Below are 18,620 nucleotides of genomic sequence, written 5' to 3' on the forward strand. Positions count from 1 at the left end.
GACTGAAAACCATTTGGTATCATTTGACTCGGCATGCCTCAAGGAATCTAACAATAGCACTTGTATAATTTTAGACTCAAGTTTGCAGTACTCAAGTAGCAAAAATAGCCATTTTTCAAATCTCGTGAACACTAGGTGGCGCTGTGATGAAACTGGGCACGAACCCTCAGGTCATGACTGCCATCAAAACTACCAAGTTTCGTGTGAATACGTTTAACTTTGGCGAAGATACAGCCTCAAATCCGTTTTTACGCACTCTACGTAAAATTCGTTGACGCGGTATACGGAAACGGATTGGCGAATCGACACGAATTCCATAACTTTTTGCCATGAGTGTCTCTAGATGCTACACACCCATTTTTTACGCAAATTGGACAAAAGCTCTAGGACGAGTTCGAAAAAGTAGGTTTTACAAACAATTCAAAATATCAAAAAAAATAGCATAACCGAAATGACATCATATGGTGCAATCGAATCGGCATGAGCCAAGGAATCAGAAGAAACAAGAATTGCGTTTCTATGACGTACGGGTCAGCAGTTATAACCAAAAATGTAAGTGAAAATTTGGACTGTTGGTGGCGCTATTGGGTTTGACATAGACACTCCAAATTTGGTGTCTTGACTATTTGGAATGTCCTCTTTGAGTGTGCCAAATTTCATAACTTTCCTACGTACGGTTCTATGGGCTGCCATAGACGCAATGGCGGAAGAAGAAGAATAATAGATAATAATAATAATAATAATAAGAGGAAGAAGAAAACTAACAATCCCAATAGGGGTCTTGCCCATTCTGGGCTTGACCCCTAATAAGATTTGTCACCACAAATCATTCCATTTGCTGAAACAGAGAGAAAGTTGTGGCCAAATTAAGACTTAAACGCACCCTATAGTCCCCAACATAACATAAGGGTTAAGATACATAGTTTTTATACATATACTGCATATGTGTGTGCGTGTGTGTTTATATCTCCACTAATAAATATAGCAGCACATCACGCTAGTAATGAGTAATCAGAGAAAGATCATGAGATGACGGTTCACATGAACACAAAGCCATGTCTGTGAATCTCTTCTGCTGTTTGCCTGACATTTACTTGACTTTTACAAAAAATCTTAGCTGCTGGATATCATGACCCTCTCGCACCATATAATCCTGCGCTCTCACGTGTATGCTTTTATCATCCTCATCTGTGCCAACCTACATCACTGTGTGCATCTTCAGCAACAAAACAAATTTCAGTTTTTAGGTCACAGATCTGTCAGTCTTAAAGGATCCACCCACCCAGGACCTGTTAGCGTGTTCAAAAATAGCCGTGGCGCAGAGGAAAGGAATCCATTTGAAAGGTCTTGAAAAAGCAAACCCATAAGTGCAATAAAGTTCATTCAAAAGATACACCTCTTCAGGGACGTGCACAGGATTTTTTATGGGCAGTTGCTCTGACCTATATAAAGGGCACCCCCCCCCTAATTTTTTTTTTAAACTCACGGCCTATATGAAGGACTGAGACTAACAGGGTCTTTATTAATATCAGCAAACATTGCCTAATGCCTACCAAAAAAATTGTAGCCTAGGCTGCTTGTCTGCAAGCTATGATAGCTAGCTGCTATCTGTCTGATTATTTAGGCTTAAACGTGGCAAACTCAGCCTAGATTCATGAAGATTTTAACAGAGGTGGAAAGAGTAGCCAAAAACTTTACTCAAGTAAAAGTACAAGTAACTAAATAAATAATTACTCAAGTAGAAGTAAAAAGTATGCAATGAAAATAATACTCAAGTAGCGAGTTACTAGTTACTCATGAAAAAATAAATCTAGATATACACGCGCAACACACACACACACACACACACACACACACACACACACACACACACACACACACACACACACACACACACACACACACACACACACACACACACACACACACAATACAGTGCCCTCCATAAGTATCAGAACTGTAAAGACAAGATTTTTCTGTTTGCTGTGGAGACCAGAAATTGTTAAGATAAATATCAGTATGTCAGAAGTTTAGAATGTCACATTTTATTAACCTTTGTTTATGTTTCAACACATACATGCTTTAACAACAAAGAACAACAGCATCAAATTCTGACTTATGTTGTTGTACACAAATGCACACAAGTGAATCAAACTGATCCTACACATTTTATACTTTTCATTTGTAAACAATCAGGACACAGCTCAGTGACCATTAAAAAAAATCATGTGACAGATTCTGTACTTTTGTCTCATGTTCATCTTTTAATGTTTAGACATTTCTTGACTCCACAACAAACAGAAGAATACGTATGAAGGGCACTTGTACAGTATATGTAAAACTGCAACGTACACAAACAGTACAGAAAAAAGAATACAAACACAGAATACAAATTAACAAATTAACTCTAGTGTCAATGTTGATGTAGCTTATAGCTGAAATATCAGACAAGTAAACTGACAACAGTTTTGCATATGTATAAAGTTAGAAATCTCCTCAGATGGTCTGAGGACATTGACAGTTTACACTTACATAAAAATGATTTTAGACAAAACTCATGTTTTCTTACGTTGTCATGTCACGTGTGTTTTGTGAGAATCACTTACATCATACAGCACAGTATACAGCGAATCAGACGTCAATCATCGATGGATTTTCTTCAATCTGTGCTACAATGCTTCTGGAGGTTGCACGCGTTTAACTGTGTCTGACGATGGATGAACAGGTCGCGTGTATGTAATGGCGGGTACATGTGTGTGAAGTTTTGCTTTTAGTTAAAAGATTGGTAAATTCATTTCCACGTCACCCAACACTGGTTATATTCTGCGTGTTTCTACATAGGTTACGAGTAAAACAGCTTCGGACGATTCCGTTTTTGCAGCGATCTGAACAATTCATTCAAATGATTCGCGAACCGATTTATAACGTTTGGCCCATTCGCTTTGTAAAGAATCGACTCAAAAGACTCATTTATTTTCAACACTTTGTAAGGAATCGACTCAAACGAGTCATTAATTCGCGAATGCGCCAGAAACACAAGATAGCAATTTAAAAATAAAATACAAATTTCGTAATTAATTAAAATACAGTAACGAAGGAACGCTGCATAGTGTAAACGAAGTAAAAGTACAATTTATTTTTTCCACCTGGGAAGGGCAACTTGAGTCGAGAAGGGCATATGGGCAGTTGCCCGGGCAACCTGAGCAACCCCCCTGTGCACGTCCCTGCACCTCTTCTTTAAGACTGGAGAGAGAAATTCGCGGCTTTTTGACACATAAGTGTGTTATTTTCGATCTGTGGAGATTTTGTCACCCATCACTCTTTGTGAATTTGCTCTTCAGGTATTCAGCATGGATCATTCCAGTTATATTGTTGGGAATTTAAATGAGTTCCTGTCAGTCTGTGATGTTTAATATGCTTTTCATTTAACGGAGGGTTAGTGGAGCATCCCTGTGGAATAGACACGCTTCGGTAGCACATCGTGTCAGGGTAGATAAGAGGACAGAAACACTTTAATCCTGCACAAACACAAAGACGAACAGTGGAAGTGTATGTATAAGTAGCCTTAAAACAGAGTTGTCATATTTTAAGATACAAGCAATGCTCTTTCATTCAGAATAAATAAAACACAGTGATGCACTTCGAAAAGGAATTTGCAGTACATTTCCAAAACTCTAAGCACATTGAAGGGTTAATGGCAACAGCACAGAGTGCTTTGACCTGTCGGGACATTGTGTGCGGATGGGGCTGACGCAGGTGCTAATGGATGCGATGAGACAGGTGCTGGATTGACACCATCCCTGAGGATCCTTTAAAGGATTTTCATGTTAGCCAAGCAGATACAGAGGTGAAAGAAGAGTAAAAATGAGATCGGGTGACATCCTGAGCAAATGTTACTCAGGATATCAAACAAACCTGATGGGAAGTCAAATGGTGCTACATTGTTTTATACTGTAGTGTGTGTGCATAGACTGTAAACTGATTTGGAGAAAGTCCTTGAAAGGGATAGTTCACCTAAATATGCTCTTTGCTTTTCATTGTGTCAGCGTTCGACAGAAAAAAGTCAAAGTAGCTCATCCACCAGATTTATAGCAATAACTATTTATTTTCTGTTTCAAAAAAGACATGATACAGTAACAACCTTTCGTGTTTTATTTACTCTGTATTGAAGAGCTGGCTGACATTCACCCACACTATTACAAAAGTAGACACAAGGACACAGTACTCTTAAAAACAAGCATGACCCCAAGAAAAAAGAAAAATGTCTCTATTTAAACCCATGTGCCCAAGAAATCGTGTCAAAAACACGAGCACACATTTGTACATTACCTGTATAAGTGAGTATAAAAGTTTACATTCTTGCTGTAGTTGATGATTTACAGCAGTTCAAACTGGGGGGCCACAAGATGGTGCCAGGGGGGCCCCAGTTTTATGGCAATTTATAAAATACATTCATTTATCATGAATTCTGTGTAATTAAACCTAAAAAATAATAAGTCAACTAACCAACAGCACTACTAGGTATAATTTTATATGTTTTGTTTAATTAAAATATTACATTTTAAAACTGTTTTTGTCATAAATTTTCTTTCGGGGGCCGCGAAAAAATGCACTGTACACAAGGGGGACCGCACGCTGAAAAAGTTTGGGAACCACTGATTTACAGTACACTTGTAAAAAATTACAGTCTTACTGGCAACCAACCAGCTGCCAGTAACACTGTAATTTCTACTGAATTTTTTAACGTGTATACATTTGTAGCTAAAAAAAATTCATATTAGTACCTTAGAGATACATGGTAACAAATGTATACAGTATATAAATAAAACGTTAATTTTACGGTAAAAAACTGGCAGCTGTGGTTGCCAAAACTTCACTGTTAAAAATACGGTAGCAACATTATTGGTTTTACAGGATTGCATTTTTTTTACAGTTTATAACTGTCTACTTAATATGTTTATGTTGCTAAAAACACAGTATAAATCTGTAAAAAAGAGTTTACATTGTAATATTTACTGTGTAATGTTAAGGTTTATGTTGTAACAATTACGGTTCATTACCATGTACAGCTCAGAACTGTCTAATTTTGTAGTGACACCAAAGTTGCAAAGTGTTAGACATTAGACTAGATAGAAGCACAATATGTAATTTTTGCTGCTAGATTTTGCTAAAATTCAACATTTGCAAAGCTTAATGATGCTGTGGCAGAGCGTGGAAGGATGGGAATTGTGTTCTTCACCCTTTAGTTTTTAAGGCAAAAGTCTTACCTTGCTTTTAAATTTAAAAGGATCTTGCTATAATATCTTGCACTAGCCTATTGCGAGATGAATCAGTAGTTTGGCACGCTACAACGTGTCAGCAACATATCAACAGTAAGGGCCCTATTTTAACGATCTGAAACGCAAGTGCGAAGCGCAAAGCGCAAGTGACTTTGTGGGCGGATCTTGGGCGCTGTTGCTATTTTCCCAGCGGGAGAAATAACTCTTGCCTCTACACAGGACCTGACGCCAGCAGAGGACATCACTGCATCCACCCTCACCGCTGAAAGCCAAGAAACGCAAGCAGTCCAACCCCAAAGTACACTTACAAATCAAGTTTACATAAGGTTTCTGTTTACAAAACATTTTAATTATTATTTTCATAAAATAAACGTAATACAGCCACACAACAGACTTATGAAAATATTTTAATCGTTATTTGCATGATAATAATTTAACACAGCCACACAAAATAAATAAAAACTATCACCACAATGCTCACCACAATGATTTCCCTTACCTCATGTGTTAATATTTTTTATTGTAAAAAATTTATGATTTGCAAAAATAACTGTTGCATCTGTGTAGATTAGAAAAGCAAAGTGTGTGCGCGTTGTGCACGCTATACATTATGGTCAAGCATGCGCCCTTAAAATAGCATAATGAACAACGCGCAACGCGCCACTGACTTTAGACTAGTTTTTTTTGGTCAGTAGCGCAATTGTTTTTTGAAACTGCAAAATAGCATCAGGGATGGTTTACGCCGCAACACGCCTCCTTTTTTGCGCTGAACCGCCCATGGAGCGCAAGTTCATTCGCTAGTTTGCCGACGTGCATCTGTGGAGGAAAAACCCGCTGTGCGCTGGTGCAAAATACGAATGATACATGCATCACTGACATAGTCAATTGCGCTGGGTGCAAGATAGGGCCCTTAATCTCTGAAAAGTGGTCACGTTTTATCCTTGACCTAAGAAATAAAATGTGACCACTTTTACTTTTAGTAACTCTTAAAGTAAAAGTGGTCACTTTTAGTAAAAGTTCATCAACAGATAAGAAATGGATTCAGGGGAGATAAATTTAGCTCGGATTGGATGGAAGAGATAAACCTCATGGTTCGCTGATAACCGCCTCTGTTTCCCTTCACATTTGGTATGAAATATTTAAGCGGACAAGCTGGGAAAATTGCCTAAGGCAAGGGTTATGTCGTGTATTGTCGTGTTAGGTGACAGCTATTTGCTTATTCAAATTACAACCCATTTCATCAGTCATGGTGCTGATGCAATGCATTTCAGTCCATTTTATAAAGACATAGCGATTGTATAAGCAGACGTAAACCGTGAAGGGTTTTATTTATTCAGTGTCCTACTAAAAACCCAATGTAAAGGAGGAAATAAATTGAAAACACCCAGGGGCTCTGAATGCTTTAAGGTTGTTGTGTGAGAAATATAAAGTGTTTAGACACTTGTGTCACAACTTGAGAGAAACAAGTGAATGTAAAATCAAACCACATATCAAATCTAACAGCATTAAAGGTGCCAAAAAATGCTTTGAAATAAAATTTTAATTGTTCTCTGACATCTAAGGTTTGTGACATTATTAAGTGCAAAAATTGTCCATGTCCATGTACAACCATAGGATTTGCCCCAGAATGAAATTGTCTTTTATTAATTTACCTGAAAGGGTCATGAATAATAATGTTGAGCTCTGCTCTGATTGGCTGCTCCTTCAGTAGCTCTGTGTGTGTGTAAACAGACTTTGGGCCAATTTTAATGATCTAAGCGCATTAGTTTTACAGAATGTTCACATGTAAAATAGAAAAAAATTACTTTTCACCGTTGGGTTTTCACAGACTGGGTCATAATGTTCAAATAGGAATTAAACAAATGTTGTGCTTGTATACAGACAGCATTCATACTTTAGTGCCAAACAACTCCTTTGAAACCAGCTTTGATCTTTGATCTGATCTAAAGGCAGGGACATCAACTTGGAAAAGGGAAGATTGGCCATCATCTAACAGGAAAAGTCTGGAGGAGATGATAGTGCATAGTTTTACCAATCGATATCCAAACTTCAGGTTTATGTGCTGCAGAAACAATGCCTTATTAAGAGACGGACCAAGAGAGAGAAAGCGAGAGAGAATATTGATGCATGGATGTAATGACCCAGTTTCCCGAGATGTGACTCACATGAGAGGAAGAAAGTCTTCTCTAGGTAATCACAGAAAACACACAGCGAAATTCAGCCTTTAAAGAGCTTCACATGAGGACAAGCATCTGTTACTGACATATGAAAAGTCACATGCAGTTTGTTTATTTTACAATGAAACCAGGTGCAAAGAATACATATTGCTATTTTCTACATAACAGAAGCAGATGGTAGCTGGAGATGTCAAACTTCCAAAATAATAAAAGATCCCATAAAGTAGTCCACGTGACTTATATTCCACTATAGCATTGTGTTACTAACAGATGAAAAATTCAGTATTTGCTCAATTAAAAATAATCAAAAATGCTGCACAACCAAAGATACATTTCAGAGCTAACGCCACTTGACTTCACTGACGTCAAACTGTGTTTGAGATTTGAGAGCTGTAGTGGACTTTGTTGTTTTGGTTTCTTTGCTGCTTATGATTATGAAGAGCACACAGTCAGCCGTCCTCAAAGGGGACATATCATGAAAATCTGACTTTTCTCATGTTTAAGTGCTATAATTGGGTCCCCAGTGCTTCTATCAACCTAGAAAATGTGAAAAAGATCAACCCAGTAACTTAGTTTTGGTAAACCATTCTGTGCAAGCATGTTAAAAAAATAGGCCAATGAAATTTGGCTCCCCTTGTGATGTCAGAAAGGGATATAATTTTAATAATACTGCCCCTTAACTCTTTCACCGCCAGCATTTAAAAAAAAAAAGTTGCCAGCCAGCGGCAGCGTTTTTTATGATTTTCACTAAAGTTTAATGCCTTCCAGAAAATGTTCTTTTTTAAATATATAAACATACAATATACCAAATGAAAGATCAGACCCTCTGCTTTCAAACAAAAAATTTATCCTACCTTCAGTGGTTCTTTTGTAATCAGCTTTTGAATATGGGTAGGTTTCTGCAAAAACACCACATTTTGAGCAAAAAGCAGAGATAATTAAATTTTTGTGACGGACTTTTCATAAAGATCCCATTCAGAGCGATCTTTAAAACAGACACGGACATGCAGCCGCTTGCCATAGGGCAATACTTCCGGGTTTAAAAAGTTGCGGAAGGGCGCCACCTGGTGGATAATAGCGGTAATGCGGAAAGACGGAAAATCTCGTCATTGGCAGGGAAGCGTTTTCTCTTGATTGACGAGATATCTTGTCAATGGCGGCGAAAGAGTTAATCTGCACTATCCAACCACTGCACTTTAGTGCAGAGAGAGAGAGAGAGAGAGAGAGAGAGAGAGAGAGAGAGAGAGAGAGAGAGTAAATAATTGACAGCACAACTGAGTTTCAGTTTTAACAAACCACAATCATGGCAATCAGTGTTTGCATTTCATCAGCTCATTTGCATTTAAAAGGACATACCCCAAAATGGCAATTTTAACGTTATAATAAATTATCTATCTGGCGACACTAAAGATTTATGTGACATCTTAAAAAAGGTCTTGTGAAATGTCCCCTTAAACGTATACACCAAGATCAAAGTCTTGTCATAGAACTGGTGAAATAATTGTACAGTTTGCACATTTACATGTATATTTAATGAACTTTACAGTAATCCATGAGTCTATTGTGCAAATAAAACCACACACAAATGTTCCTGTCTAAGCTGTGCGAGCATTAATCACTGATGATCACCTGTGCATCATTAGCATATTTGTAATTTGGGGAATCATCTCTGTGCATTTTTGCACTTAATAAAGCCACAAACCTTCTATGAAGATATCCGAGAATAATTTAACAGATTATTTCTATACATTCTTTGGCACCTTTAACATCATTATTGTCATAAGTATTTTTTCTACTATGGAAGTGCTTCTGTTTCCTGCTTCATTTCAAATACCCTCTTTTGTGGTCAGCAGACCAAAAATTGTATACAGGTTACAAACCTGACAACTTGGGTAAAGATGACAGAAATGTCATATTTGTGTTAAGTGTCCCTTTAACGTTATTAGTGCTCATACCAGCATATAACATACAGAATATCACAGTTAATGTCAGTTGTCTTCATAAAAGCGGATCATATTATTGTTCTGTGATCGGTCATCAATGTCATTCATAACGCAGCCGCGTGACGTCTCGTGCGCTTCCAGAAGCAACTTTCATTCATTTCTCCTGATGTGGATGCGCGTGAGAGAAGTGCGTGCCGTGGAGATCTTAGCCATACTGACACACTGAACTACAATCAGTACTCGACTGTCATGCTTTCGTCTGTGATCATCAGGAGATTCTGTCATCATGTTTTTAACTTAGAAAAATGAATTCTGCTAACGAAACATCGACTGAGCCTCATCTGGACACCTACAATTATACTTTCAACGATGGAACTTACACACTCTTGACATTTACTATCGGATCGATCGGCGTCCTGGGATTCTGTAATAATATCATCGTCATTATTCTTTACTTCAGATTCAAGAGACTACGAACACCAACTAATCTACTGATAGTTAATATAAGTGTAAGTGATCTGCTCGTGTCCGTCATCGGGATTAATTTCACATTCGTCTCGTGCGTCAAAAGAGGATGGATTTTTAATTCTGCTACGTGTGTTTGGGATGGATTCAGTAACAGTTTATTCGGTGAGGTTTCTTTTTCACGTAAAAATATCAATTAAGTAGGCTACATAGGCTAATAGTAAATTGTACACTAAAAATTAGCTGTAGTTATGCAGCTGTTTCCCAGTAACTTACTGTAGATATAAATGTATGTTATTTACTGGCAACAGTTTGTTTAAAGTTAAATGAACATTAAGTCTTTTGTCTTTACAAAATAAAACTATAAAATAACACCCTAATACAAAGCATTCTGGGAACCAAAATCTGAAGAAAGAAAACAGAAAGGGTTGATGAGGATTTCTGGTTCGCAGAATGCTTTGCATGAGGCTGTTATTTTATAGTTTGATTTTGTAAAGAAAAAGACTTGTTGATGTTTAATGTTCATTACAATCTACAGTAAATTACTGCCAAATTGTAAAATTTGCTGTAATTAAGCAGCTGTTTGCCAGTAACTTACTGTAGAAGATAAAGACTGAAAATGTTTCATGTTCATGTAACTTTGAACAAAAAACATAAATGTAAAAATACAGTAAGTTACTGGCAACCAGCTGCCAGTAATACTGTAATTTCTACAGAAATCTTTAACAGTGTAGTAAATTCCTAATATAAGCTTTTAGTGTTTTCTTTATATGGGTTTAGATCTCATGTATTCAAATTGATCATTGATGAATGCTTTAGGTTTTTATAAAAAAATACTTAAAGTTTAAAATGTATTTAAATATTAAGTGAGCAATGCTTTTCCTGTGTAAATTCAATGAAAAAAAATTACTGGTTGTCTTTCTTACATCAAGAATGATGTTTTAAGTGTCGAACTTTTTCTCTTATGTTTCTCAAAAAAATCAAAATATTGTTCAAAATTGTTGACAAAATACATTTTATTCTACTGCTCAGATCATTCATATAGAAATTGTGCATTTTAATTGGAGGCTTCGGCAAATCCGATCATTGTTAAGATTTCTTCTGAATCTTAAAGGAAAACACCACCGTTTTTCAATATTTTACTATGTTCTTACCTCAACTTAGATAAATTAATACATACCTATTTTTTTTCAATGGGTGCACTTTTAATCTTGTTAGGTGGCTTCTTCTTTCATCCCTGTTTGGATCCTAAGGAATGAATGGGGCTAAGCTAAATGCTAACACATTCACAAGGTGCTGTACAAAAGATTAAAAGTGCATGCATTGAAAAAAGATAGGTATTAATTCGCCTAAGTTGAGGTAAGAACATAGTAAAATATTGAAAAACTGTGGTGTTTTTCTTTAAATGGGATTATGGACATGTTTTCTCATAACATGAGAGGCAGGAGACCAAAGCAAAAGTCTTAGTTTGTTCAAGGCTGTCCGTGAGAAACAATCAATATATTAAAGATCTCATTTGTGTTTCCTATGGGAAATGATTTTATGTGATCAATATCTTATTGTTTCTAATGGGAAATTAATTTAGGTTATTTAAAGACCCATATGCTTTAGATGCATGTTAAATAAATCAGGTTTACTGTTTATCAAATGATTTACTGACACAGTTTCACAGTGATACAAACATTTATGCCATATTATTGCAACAACTTTACACCTAAAGGCAATAAGAAGTAAACAGCCCCAGGTGTGAGCAGCTGACACATTTACTAAAAAATACCCATCTGGCACAGATAAACTCAGTCAGTCAGTTAATGATGCTTAAATGGACCAGAACTATCCAGCAGAATATCAACAGAGGATATGAGATGATATACGTTTTGAAATGCACCATAATCACAATCATCAAGAAAGAATTTGAAATTGTTTTTATAACTTTAAAATGTTCTGATTACAAATCTTGTGGCTTAAAAACAATCTTTTAAAAAAAAATGCCATAAACTAAAAATGTATGACATTAAATAGGTCAGGTTGTATGAGACAAAAGGTTTGTGTGAATCTGAACTGTCAGCAGAAGCACTTTAGTGAAAGGGTTTTTCACAAGAACTGTGGGTGTCTGAGAAATTGGGTGAATATGTCTGGGTAATCCTCCCTTCTTCCCTGTGCAACATAAAAAAGAAATAAAAAAATGTTCTAAGATTTTTTCTCTTTTAAAGTTTTTTCACCTTTAAATTTTTTTCTTTTTCAATAAAAATATTTTCCTCTCTTTCAAAAAATCTTTAAAAAAATTCTTTAAAATGTTTTTTTCTGTTTTTAAATTTTTTTTCTCTTCAAAAGACCACACAAGGAAAAATGCTTGTTAGCTAACAATTAGCATGCAATACCAACTTTGGCAGCGGGTCTGTTCTTTCATTTGATATACTGTATGTTTATATATTTATAAAAGAAAAATTTCTGGAAGGCATTTTGTGAAAATCACAAAAAAATTATGGCAGGCAACTTTTTTCAAAAACGCTGGCGGGGAAAGGGTTAAATAATCACACATATTATCCACATAATGGTGACGCTTGGTGGCCAAAGTTGGCATTGCATGCTAATTGTTAGCTAGTACGCATTTTCCTTGTGTGGTGTTTTAAAAAGAAAAATCAAAAGGTAAAAAAAAATGCCAAAAAAAAATTTGAAAAATAAAAAAAAATAATGGAAAAAACTTTTTGAAAGAAAAAAAAAACATTTGTGGATTAAGAAAGAAAAAACATTGGAAAGAGGAAAACTGACTTTACACTGACTTTAACTTAGTTTGATGAGTTAAAACTAGGGATGCATGGATAACGATTAATCGTGATTAATCTATAGCAGAATAAAAGTTTTTGTTTACATCATATATTTGTGTGAACTGTGTATAATAACTTTGTATAGATAAATGCACACACATGCATGTATATATTTAAGAAATGTTTACATGTGGATATGTATATTTATGTACAATTTATATTATAAATATATATTTTTTTCTTAAAATTATATATATGCATGTGTGCATATTTATATATACATAATTATTATTATACACAGTTCACACACTTATATAATGTAAACAAAAACTTTTATTCTGCTATAGATTAATCGCGATTAATCGTTATGCATCCCTAATTAAAACAAATGTTGTTGTGACTTATTGAATTCATCACATAATTTTTTCCAGTTTTCTTTTCCATCCCTTAAGGTATCGTGTCTATCATGACTCTCTCCGGCCTGGCGTATGAACGCTACATCCGTGTGGTTCATGCCAAGGTCATTGACTTCCCTTGGGCCTGGAGGGCCATCACACACATCTGGCTGTACTCTTTAGCCTGGACCGGTGCTCCTCTCCTGGGGTGGAACCGTTATACGTTGGAGGTGCATCAGTTGGGCTGCTCTCTCGACTGGGCTTCCAAAGATCCCAATGACGCCTCCTTTATTCTCTTCTTTCTTCTTGGATGTTTCTTCGTCCCTGTGGGTGTCATGGCCTACTGTTATGGAAACATCTTGTATACTGTGAGAATGGTAAGATGATTTTATTAAAAGCTTAATGTTGCATTTTTTCAGAGTCTTTATCTTAGTATGTCAGTTGTATCTACTGCAACTTTTTCTAAAATCCAGTAAGCCATTTAACTAGACAGCATTTTAATAGGCTGATATCATGGGTAAGTGAATTTTCTTTTTTAAGATAAAATCCTACTACACATTTAAGATCTCAAAACATCTTCCCCCCTCTCCAATAATAAGATAATTTACTGGAACTGAGCTGTGAAAATATCCCAAATAAATTCATTCGTGACTGCATATATTTCCATGTTGATGGCTTTACTAACATTAACTGTATACGTGGGCTTAAGGGGATCAAATGGAGTCATTTAAACATTTGGGATTGGATATAATGTACCCTTTTAGGCATCAAGTGGAGGTAGACAGCAAAATTATGCACCACTGTTTATGCCAAATTTTTGGCAAATGCACATATCTCTCATATGTAAACTAACCCTGTGCTTGAGGTCATTCAAGAGGCACTTTAAAGCAACCCAAAATATATTGACACATTTGATCAGCCTGGCAAAGGGCTTCTCAATTATTTTTACTTTCAAAAGCTTTTTTTGGGCTGGGTCACATGATTTGTATGTTGCACATAACTAGTTTCCTTCTAATCATCCTCTCTTGTTCTTTTACAAACATACTGCTGTGATTTAATAGTGCAGAGGGTAACGCTCTGCTGTATGGGGGAACATTTTAACTCAAAGCCTTTTGTCTGAAGGTGCCTTCTGTAAATAAATTGAGACGTGATTGTGCACATAAATAGCTTGCCGTTTTTATCAGCACGGTTTCAGTGCATGACATTTCATTGAGTGTCGCCCAGCTGGGAGAGAGCAGACATGTTGGGATAATATTTCAGACTGGTGGTAAAACTGTAGTAAAAATGCTTTGCCTGTAATTGAATATGTGATCAATTGAAGGTTAAGCACTCAAAAGTTATTCTTTGTTAAAATAATTTACTCATACAGTCGGTTCCTAAAAGGTCCTTTGTCTGGCTGTGTGGTTTTAATAAAAAACTTTAAAGTTCGTGTAAAGTGATATTAAATGTGTTTGTTACACCACCAAAAAATGTGTTATTACTGCCTGGTCTCACTGTTAATACATAGTATTTTTGTACAGTTAAATATATGCTGAAGTGTACAATGTAAACGTATTTGCGACATATAATCGTAGCATTATTACGTTTTTACAAAAAGTAAAACATTTACAAATCCTTTATACCATAAAGATTGCTGTATAGCTTGCCTTAAACTATTTTATTGATAATGTTACAACCCTACCCTAAACCCAAACATTTTTTATAAACCAAATATTTAAATATATAATGTATTCATTTTATATTATGCAATGTAATGAATAGATGTTTTTGCAACTATAGTAACAACAAAGCATTTAAAAGATATTTTAAGCCGCTAATACAATCCTACCCAAAAGAGTTTTTTTAAATCATGTACTGTTAGAAATAAAAAGAAATAGACAGACAAGTGTAAGCACAAAAACTTATTTATTGCGCAATTTCAAAAGCAGTACCAATAGTTAAAATGAGGATGTGCTGGTGACGCGGTCTTCTCTGGAGTTTATGATGAAGTACAGAGAAATATTAAAGTTATTAATCCACCAGAACGTTAATCCAGCTTCTCTTTGTGAAGCCGCGCATTTTAAAAGTACATCGACTGAAAGACGGCAATGTCACAAATCTGTGATGTAACAAGCAAGAGCCAATGAGCGTTTGATATCAGTGCCGTAAAGCAATGTGTCATAAAGCTTTTTGAAGCGCAATATTTGAATTAATAACGAACGCGAGATTTGACTTTTTTGTGAATTTATGTTGTGTTTTGGTGTAATGATTATTGCATAGGAGAAGACTGCATAGGAGAAAATGCCTTTTGTGTGTCATAGCAAACAAACTAAATATAATAAAATGGTTAAATGATTACAGAAATGTTATTTAATTCTCTGAAAGTCATTAACATTTCATTTGGTAAATAAGTAATCTGTCTTAAAGGAACAGTATGTAGGATTGTGGCCAAAACTGGTATTGCAATAACAAAACTTGTGGCTAAAACTGGTACTGCAATCATCCAACTGGTGGCCAATACACAACATGACAACATAAACATCAGTTGAGGGCTGCAACTCCACTTTTTAAATGACAATATATCCTGGCCAGACCACTGTTATCAGTAATATAAGTATTTGAAATGAAAATGATTTCTTAATGTCTAGTGACATATCAGGGTCATTTTATGATTAATTGATATAAATTTCTTACATACTGTTCCTTTAAATAAATAAGTCAGATACGACTGAAAACATGTCATCAACATGAGTAAGAAACACCAATGCCTGCGATTATAATATTTATGAATAGGAACACGTACAAAATAATCTCTATGTCTGTAAAGCTGTTAGTACTTAAATAATTAACGTATTAGTCCTGTCAACACAACGATATTATACATTTCAGTGTGTATTAAAACATATGTAAATGTACGTGTGGTACAACCACCCAGTCTCACGAAATTTCGTTATATAGTCATGGAAATTTTGGATTATTTTTTTGTGATATTATCACGAATTTCCGTGTTTTTTTGTGATCGTTGATAACGAATTGATAACAAATTCCTGTTTTCGTGTGATAATCAGGTACTCAACTGTTTTGTCCTATTTTCTTACCATTGTTGCTTCGTTTTAGTTTTAAGGTTAGATTTACATAAAATGACATCCCTACCCAAACCCAACTCTAACCCTAACGCCAGGCGACATATAAAAAATAAATCTGAAAAAATATTGTAAACCAATACATAAAGTGACATTCTAATGCAAGCACCAAATCTAACCCTAAACCGAAGCTTCAATGGTTTGGAAATAAAAAAGCAGTTGGGTAACCAATACGTGATAATCAACAGGAATTCGTTATACGATCACGAAAAAACGCGGAAACTCGTTATAATATCACGAAAAAAGAATAAAAAATGTATGTGACTATATCACGAAACCTTGTGAGACTGGGTAGCCACACAACCACACTTTACATAAAAATACACACGTATTCTCATGAGATTATGTTGAGTGTTGAGTGTAACCACCCAGCCAAATATAAATGTTAAAAACCCATTAAATAAATAAAATAAGTTATCAAAATTTGCGCAGTTATGCTAATTTGAAAACCACGCCCACCAGGGGGAAAACAATCCAACCGTCTCCATTGACTTTGTGTTGCGAGAGTCTGCCTCCTTGTCATTTCTGGCTTATAACAAAAAACAGAATAATGCCTAAAAGCTGCTGTGTGACAAGATGTACAGCTAACAAGCCAAACAACCCAGAAAAAAGTTTTTATAAGCCGTCAAGCCGTAAAGCCCAGACTTTAAGGAGAAAAAAGTGGATCGCCGACTACGTTTCCCCCTAGTGGACGCAGTTCTATTAATAGTAGTACTATGAAAAGTTGCCTGTTTCCACTTTTGTGTCTTGAAACGCTCGTTTTCTGGGGTCAACAGGTTATAAAAACTTATATAAAACGCTGACCCAGTTTTGTTTTCAGAGCTGCTTTGTGAGACTCAGCACATTTTACTGCCGTCCTTGAACAGCTGAGCGAATCCATTAATCAGAGCCAATATTGAGTGTAATTAAACAGAAAGTGTAATTGCTTTAAAGGGCATGATGCTTTAAACGGGGCATTACAGGAAATCATTAGTATAATCTGGGATATAACCGCGCATAGTGGACGGAAATATACTTGCTTGGATCGTGTGCAACACATTTTCAGGGTTCCCACACCTTAGTTAACTTCAAATTCAAGGACCTTTCAAGGACTTTCCAGGTGCAATACCCTCAAATTGCATGTATATTTTTTTAACTTCCCAGGGCCTTGAACATTTTTCCCCATATTCACAAACTTTCAAGGATTTCAAGGAACCATGGGAACCCTGAATTTTGGAGCGCCACATGAATATGTCATGAAGAATGCAATCCTAATGCACTGGGATAAGCTCACAGAAAGAGAAAACAATACATAAAATGACACGAAAAAAGGGTCTTGCCACGGACATGAAAAACTATTTATAGAAAGACATTCGTGCTCAAGGCATGAAAAAAGCTGAATTTCATGTCATGGACACAAATAAATGAATCAAATTTTTTTTGACTATAACATGACTTTCATAAAGGCAACTCTGGGAAATGCATTCGTTGTATTTTGTGTTTACTAATCCCATATTTGAAAATATATCATTATTTACACTAAATTTGTGATCCAGACGCTTTCTTGGCCGCCATTTAATTTTTCCAAACTCGACCCGGCTCAACCAATCAAATTCCCAGTGCACATGATGAAGGTATCTCAAAGGTCAGGAAGTAAACCAAACATTGGATTCGGACAGGCCTTGGAAGGCTGCATCCAAAGGATTTCAGACACATCCGATGTTATGTTATGTTTTACGTCTCCTCTGTTCTCCTCTACAGCTTCGCTCTGTTCAGGACCTACAGACGGTTCAGACGATTAAGATTCTGCGGTATGAGAAGAAAGTGGCAGTGATGTTCCTGATGATGATTTCTTGTTTTCTGGTGTGCTGGACGCCCTACGCTGTGGTCTCAATGTTGGAGGCGTTCGGCAAGAAAAGTGTCGTCTCTCCTACGGTGGCCATCATTCCATCCCTCTTCGCCAAATCCAGCACCGCGTACAATCCCCTCATCTATGCTTTCATGAGCAGAAAGGTCAGGATGGGTCGTTGGTAGTTAATGTACAGCAAATGTTTAGTTTTTTTATTTCAAAACTTTTTATGCATTTTAAGTGACACAATATAATCACAATATATATTTATTACTTTAATTTGACATTAATTTATGAATGTAGTAGTGCTCAGACATGGTCCTGAATGCAAATATCATTGAGCCGTATCTCCTTTTTCTGGTCAGTTTCGTAGGTGCATGTTGCAGCTGTTGTGTTCACGGCTGGCCAGTCTGCAGCAAAATATTAAGGACCGGCCCCTCGCCCGCATCGAACATCCTGTACGCCCCATAGTGATGTCACAGAGCCGAGCTGACCGGCCCAAGAAGAGGGTGACCTTTAGCTCGTCCTCCATCGTATTCATCATCACCAGCAATGAAGCTCATCCTCTGGACATCACATCTGAATACCATGACGTACCAGAAGTCAATGTAATTAAAGTCAGGCCGCTTTGACCCTTCCTGCG

The 18,620-nt window shown here is 36.2% G+C and overlaps 1 protein-coding gene across 1 annotated transcript; it reads left to right on the forward strand.

Annotated features, from left to right (window-relative positions):
* Positions 1 to 9,547: 9,547 nt before the first annotated feature.
* Positions 9,548 to 18,609, forward strand: opn3 (opsin 3). Its single transcript, XM_065296078.2, has 4 exons — positions 9,548 to 10,029; positions 13,085 to 13,404; positions 17,890 to 18,141; positions 18,343 to 18,609. The coding sequence occupies exons 1-4, from the start codon at positions 9,705 to 9,707 to the stop codon at positions 18,607 to 18,609; spliced, it is 1,164 nt and encodes a 387-aa protein (XP_065152150.1). The 5' UTR covers positions 9,548 to 9,704.
* Positions 18,610 to 18,620: the final 11 nt, after the last annotated feature.

Source organism: Paramisgurnus dabryanus, chromosome 20 (genome assembly GCF_030506205.2).
Source record: "Paramisgurnus dabryanus chromosome 20, PD_genome_1.1, whole genome shotgun sequence".
NCBI lineage: Eukaryota > Metazoa > Chordata > Actinopteri > Cypriniformes > Cobitidae > Paramisgurnus > Paramisgurnus dabryanus.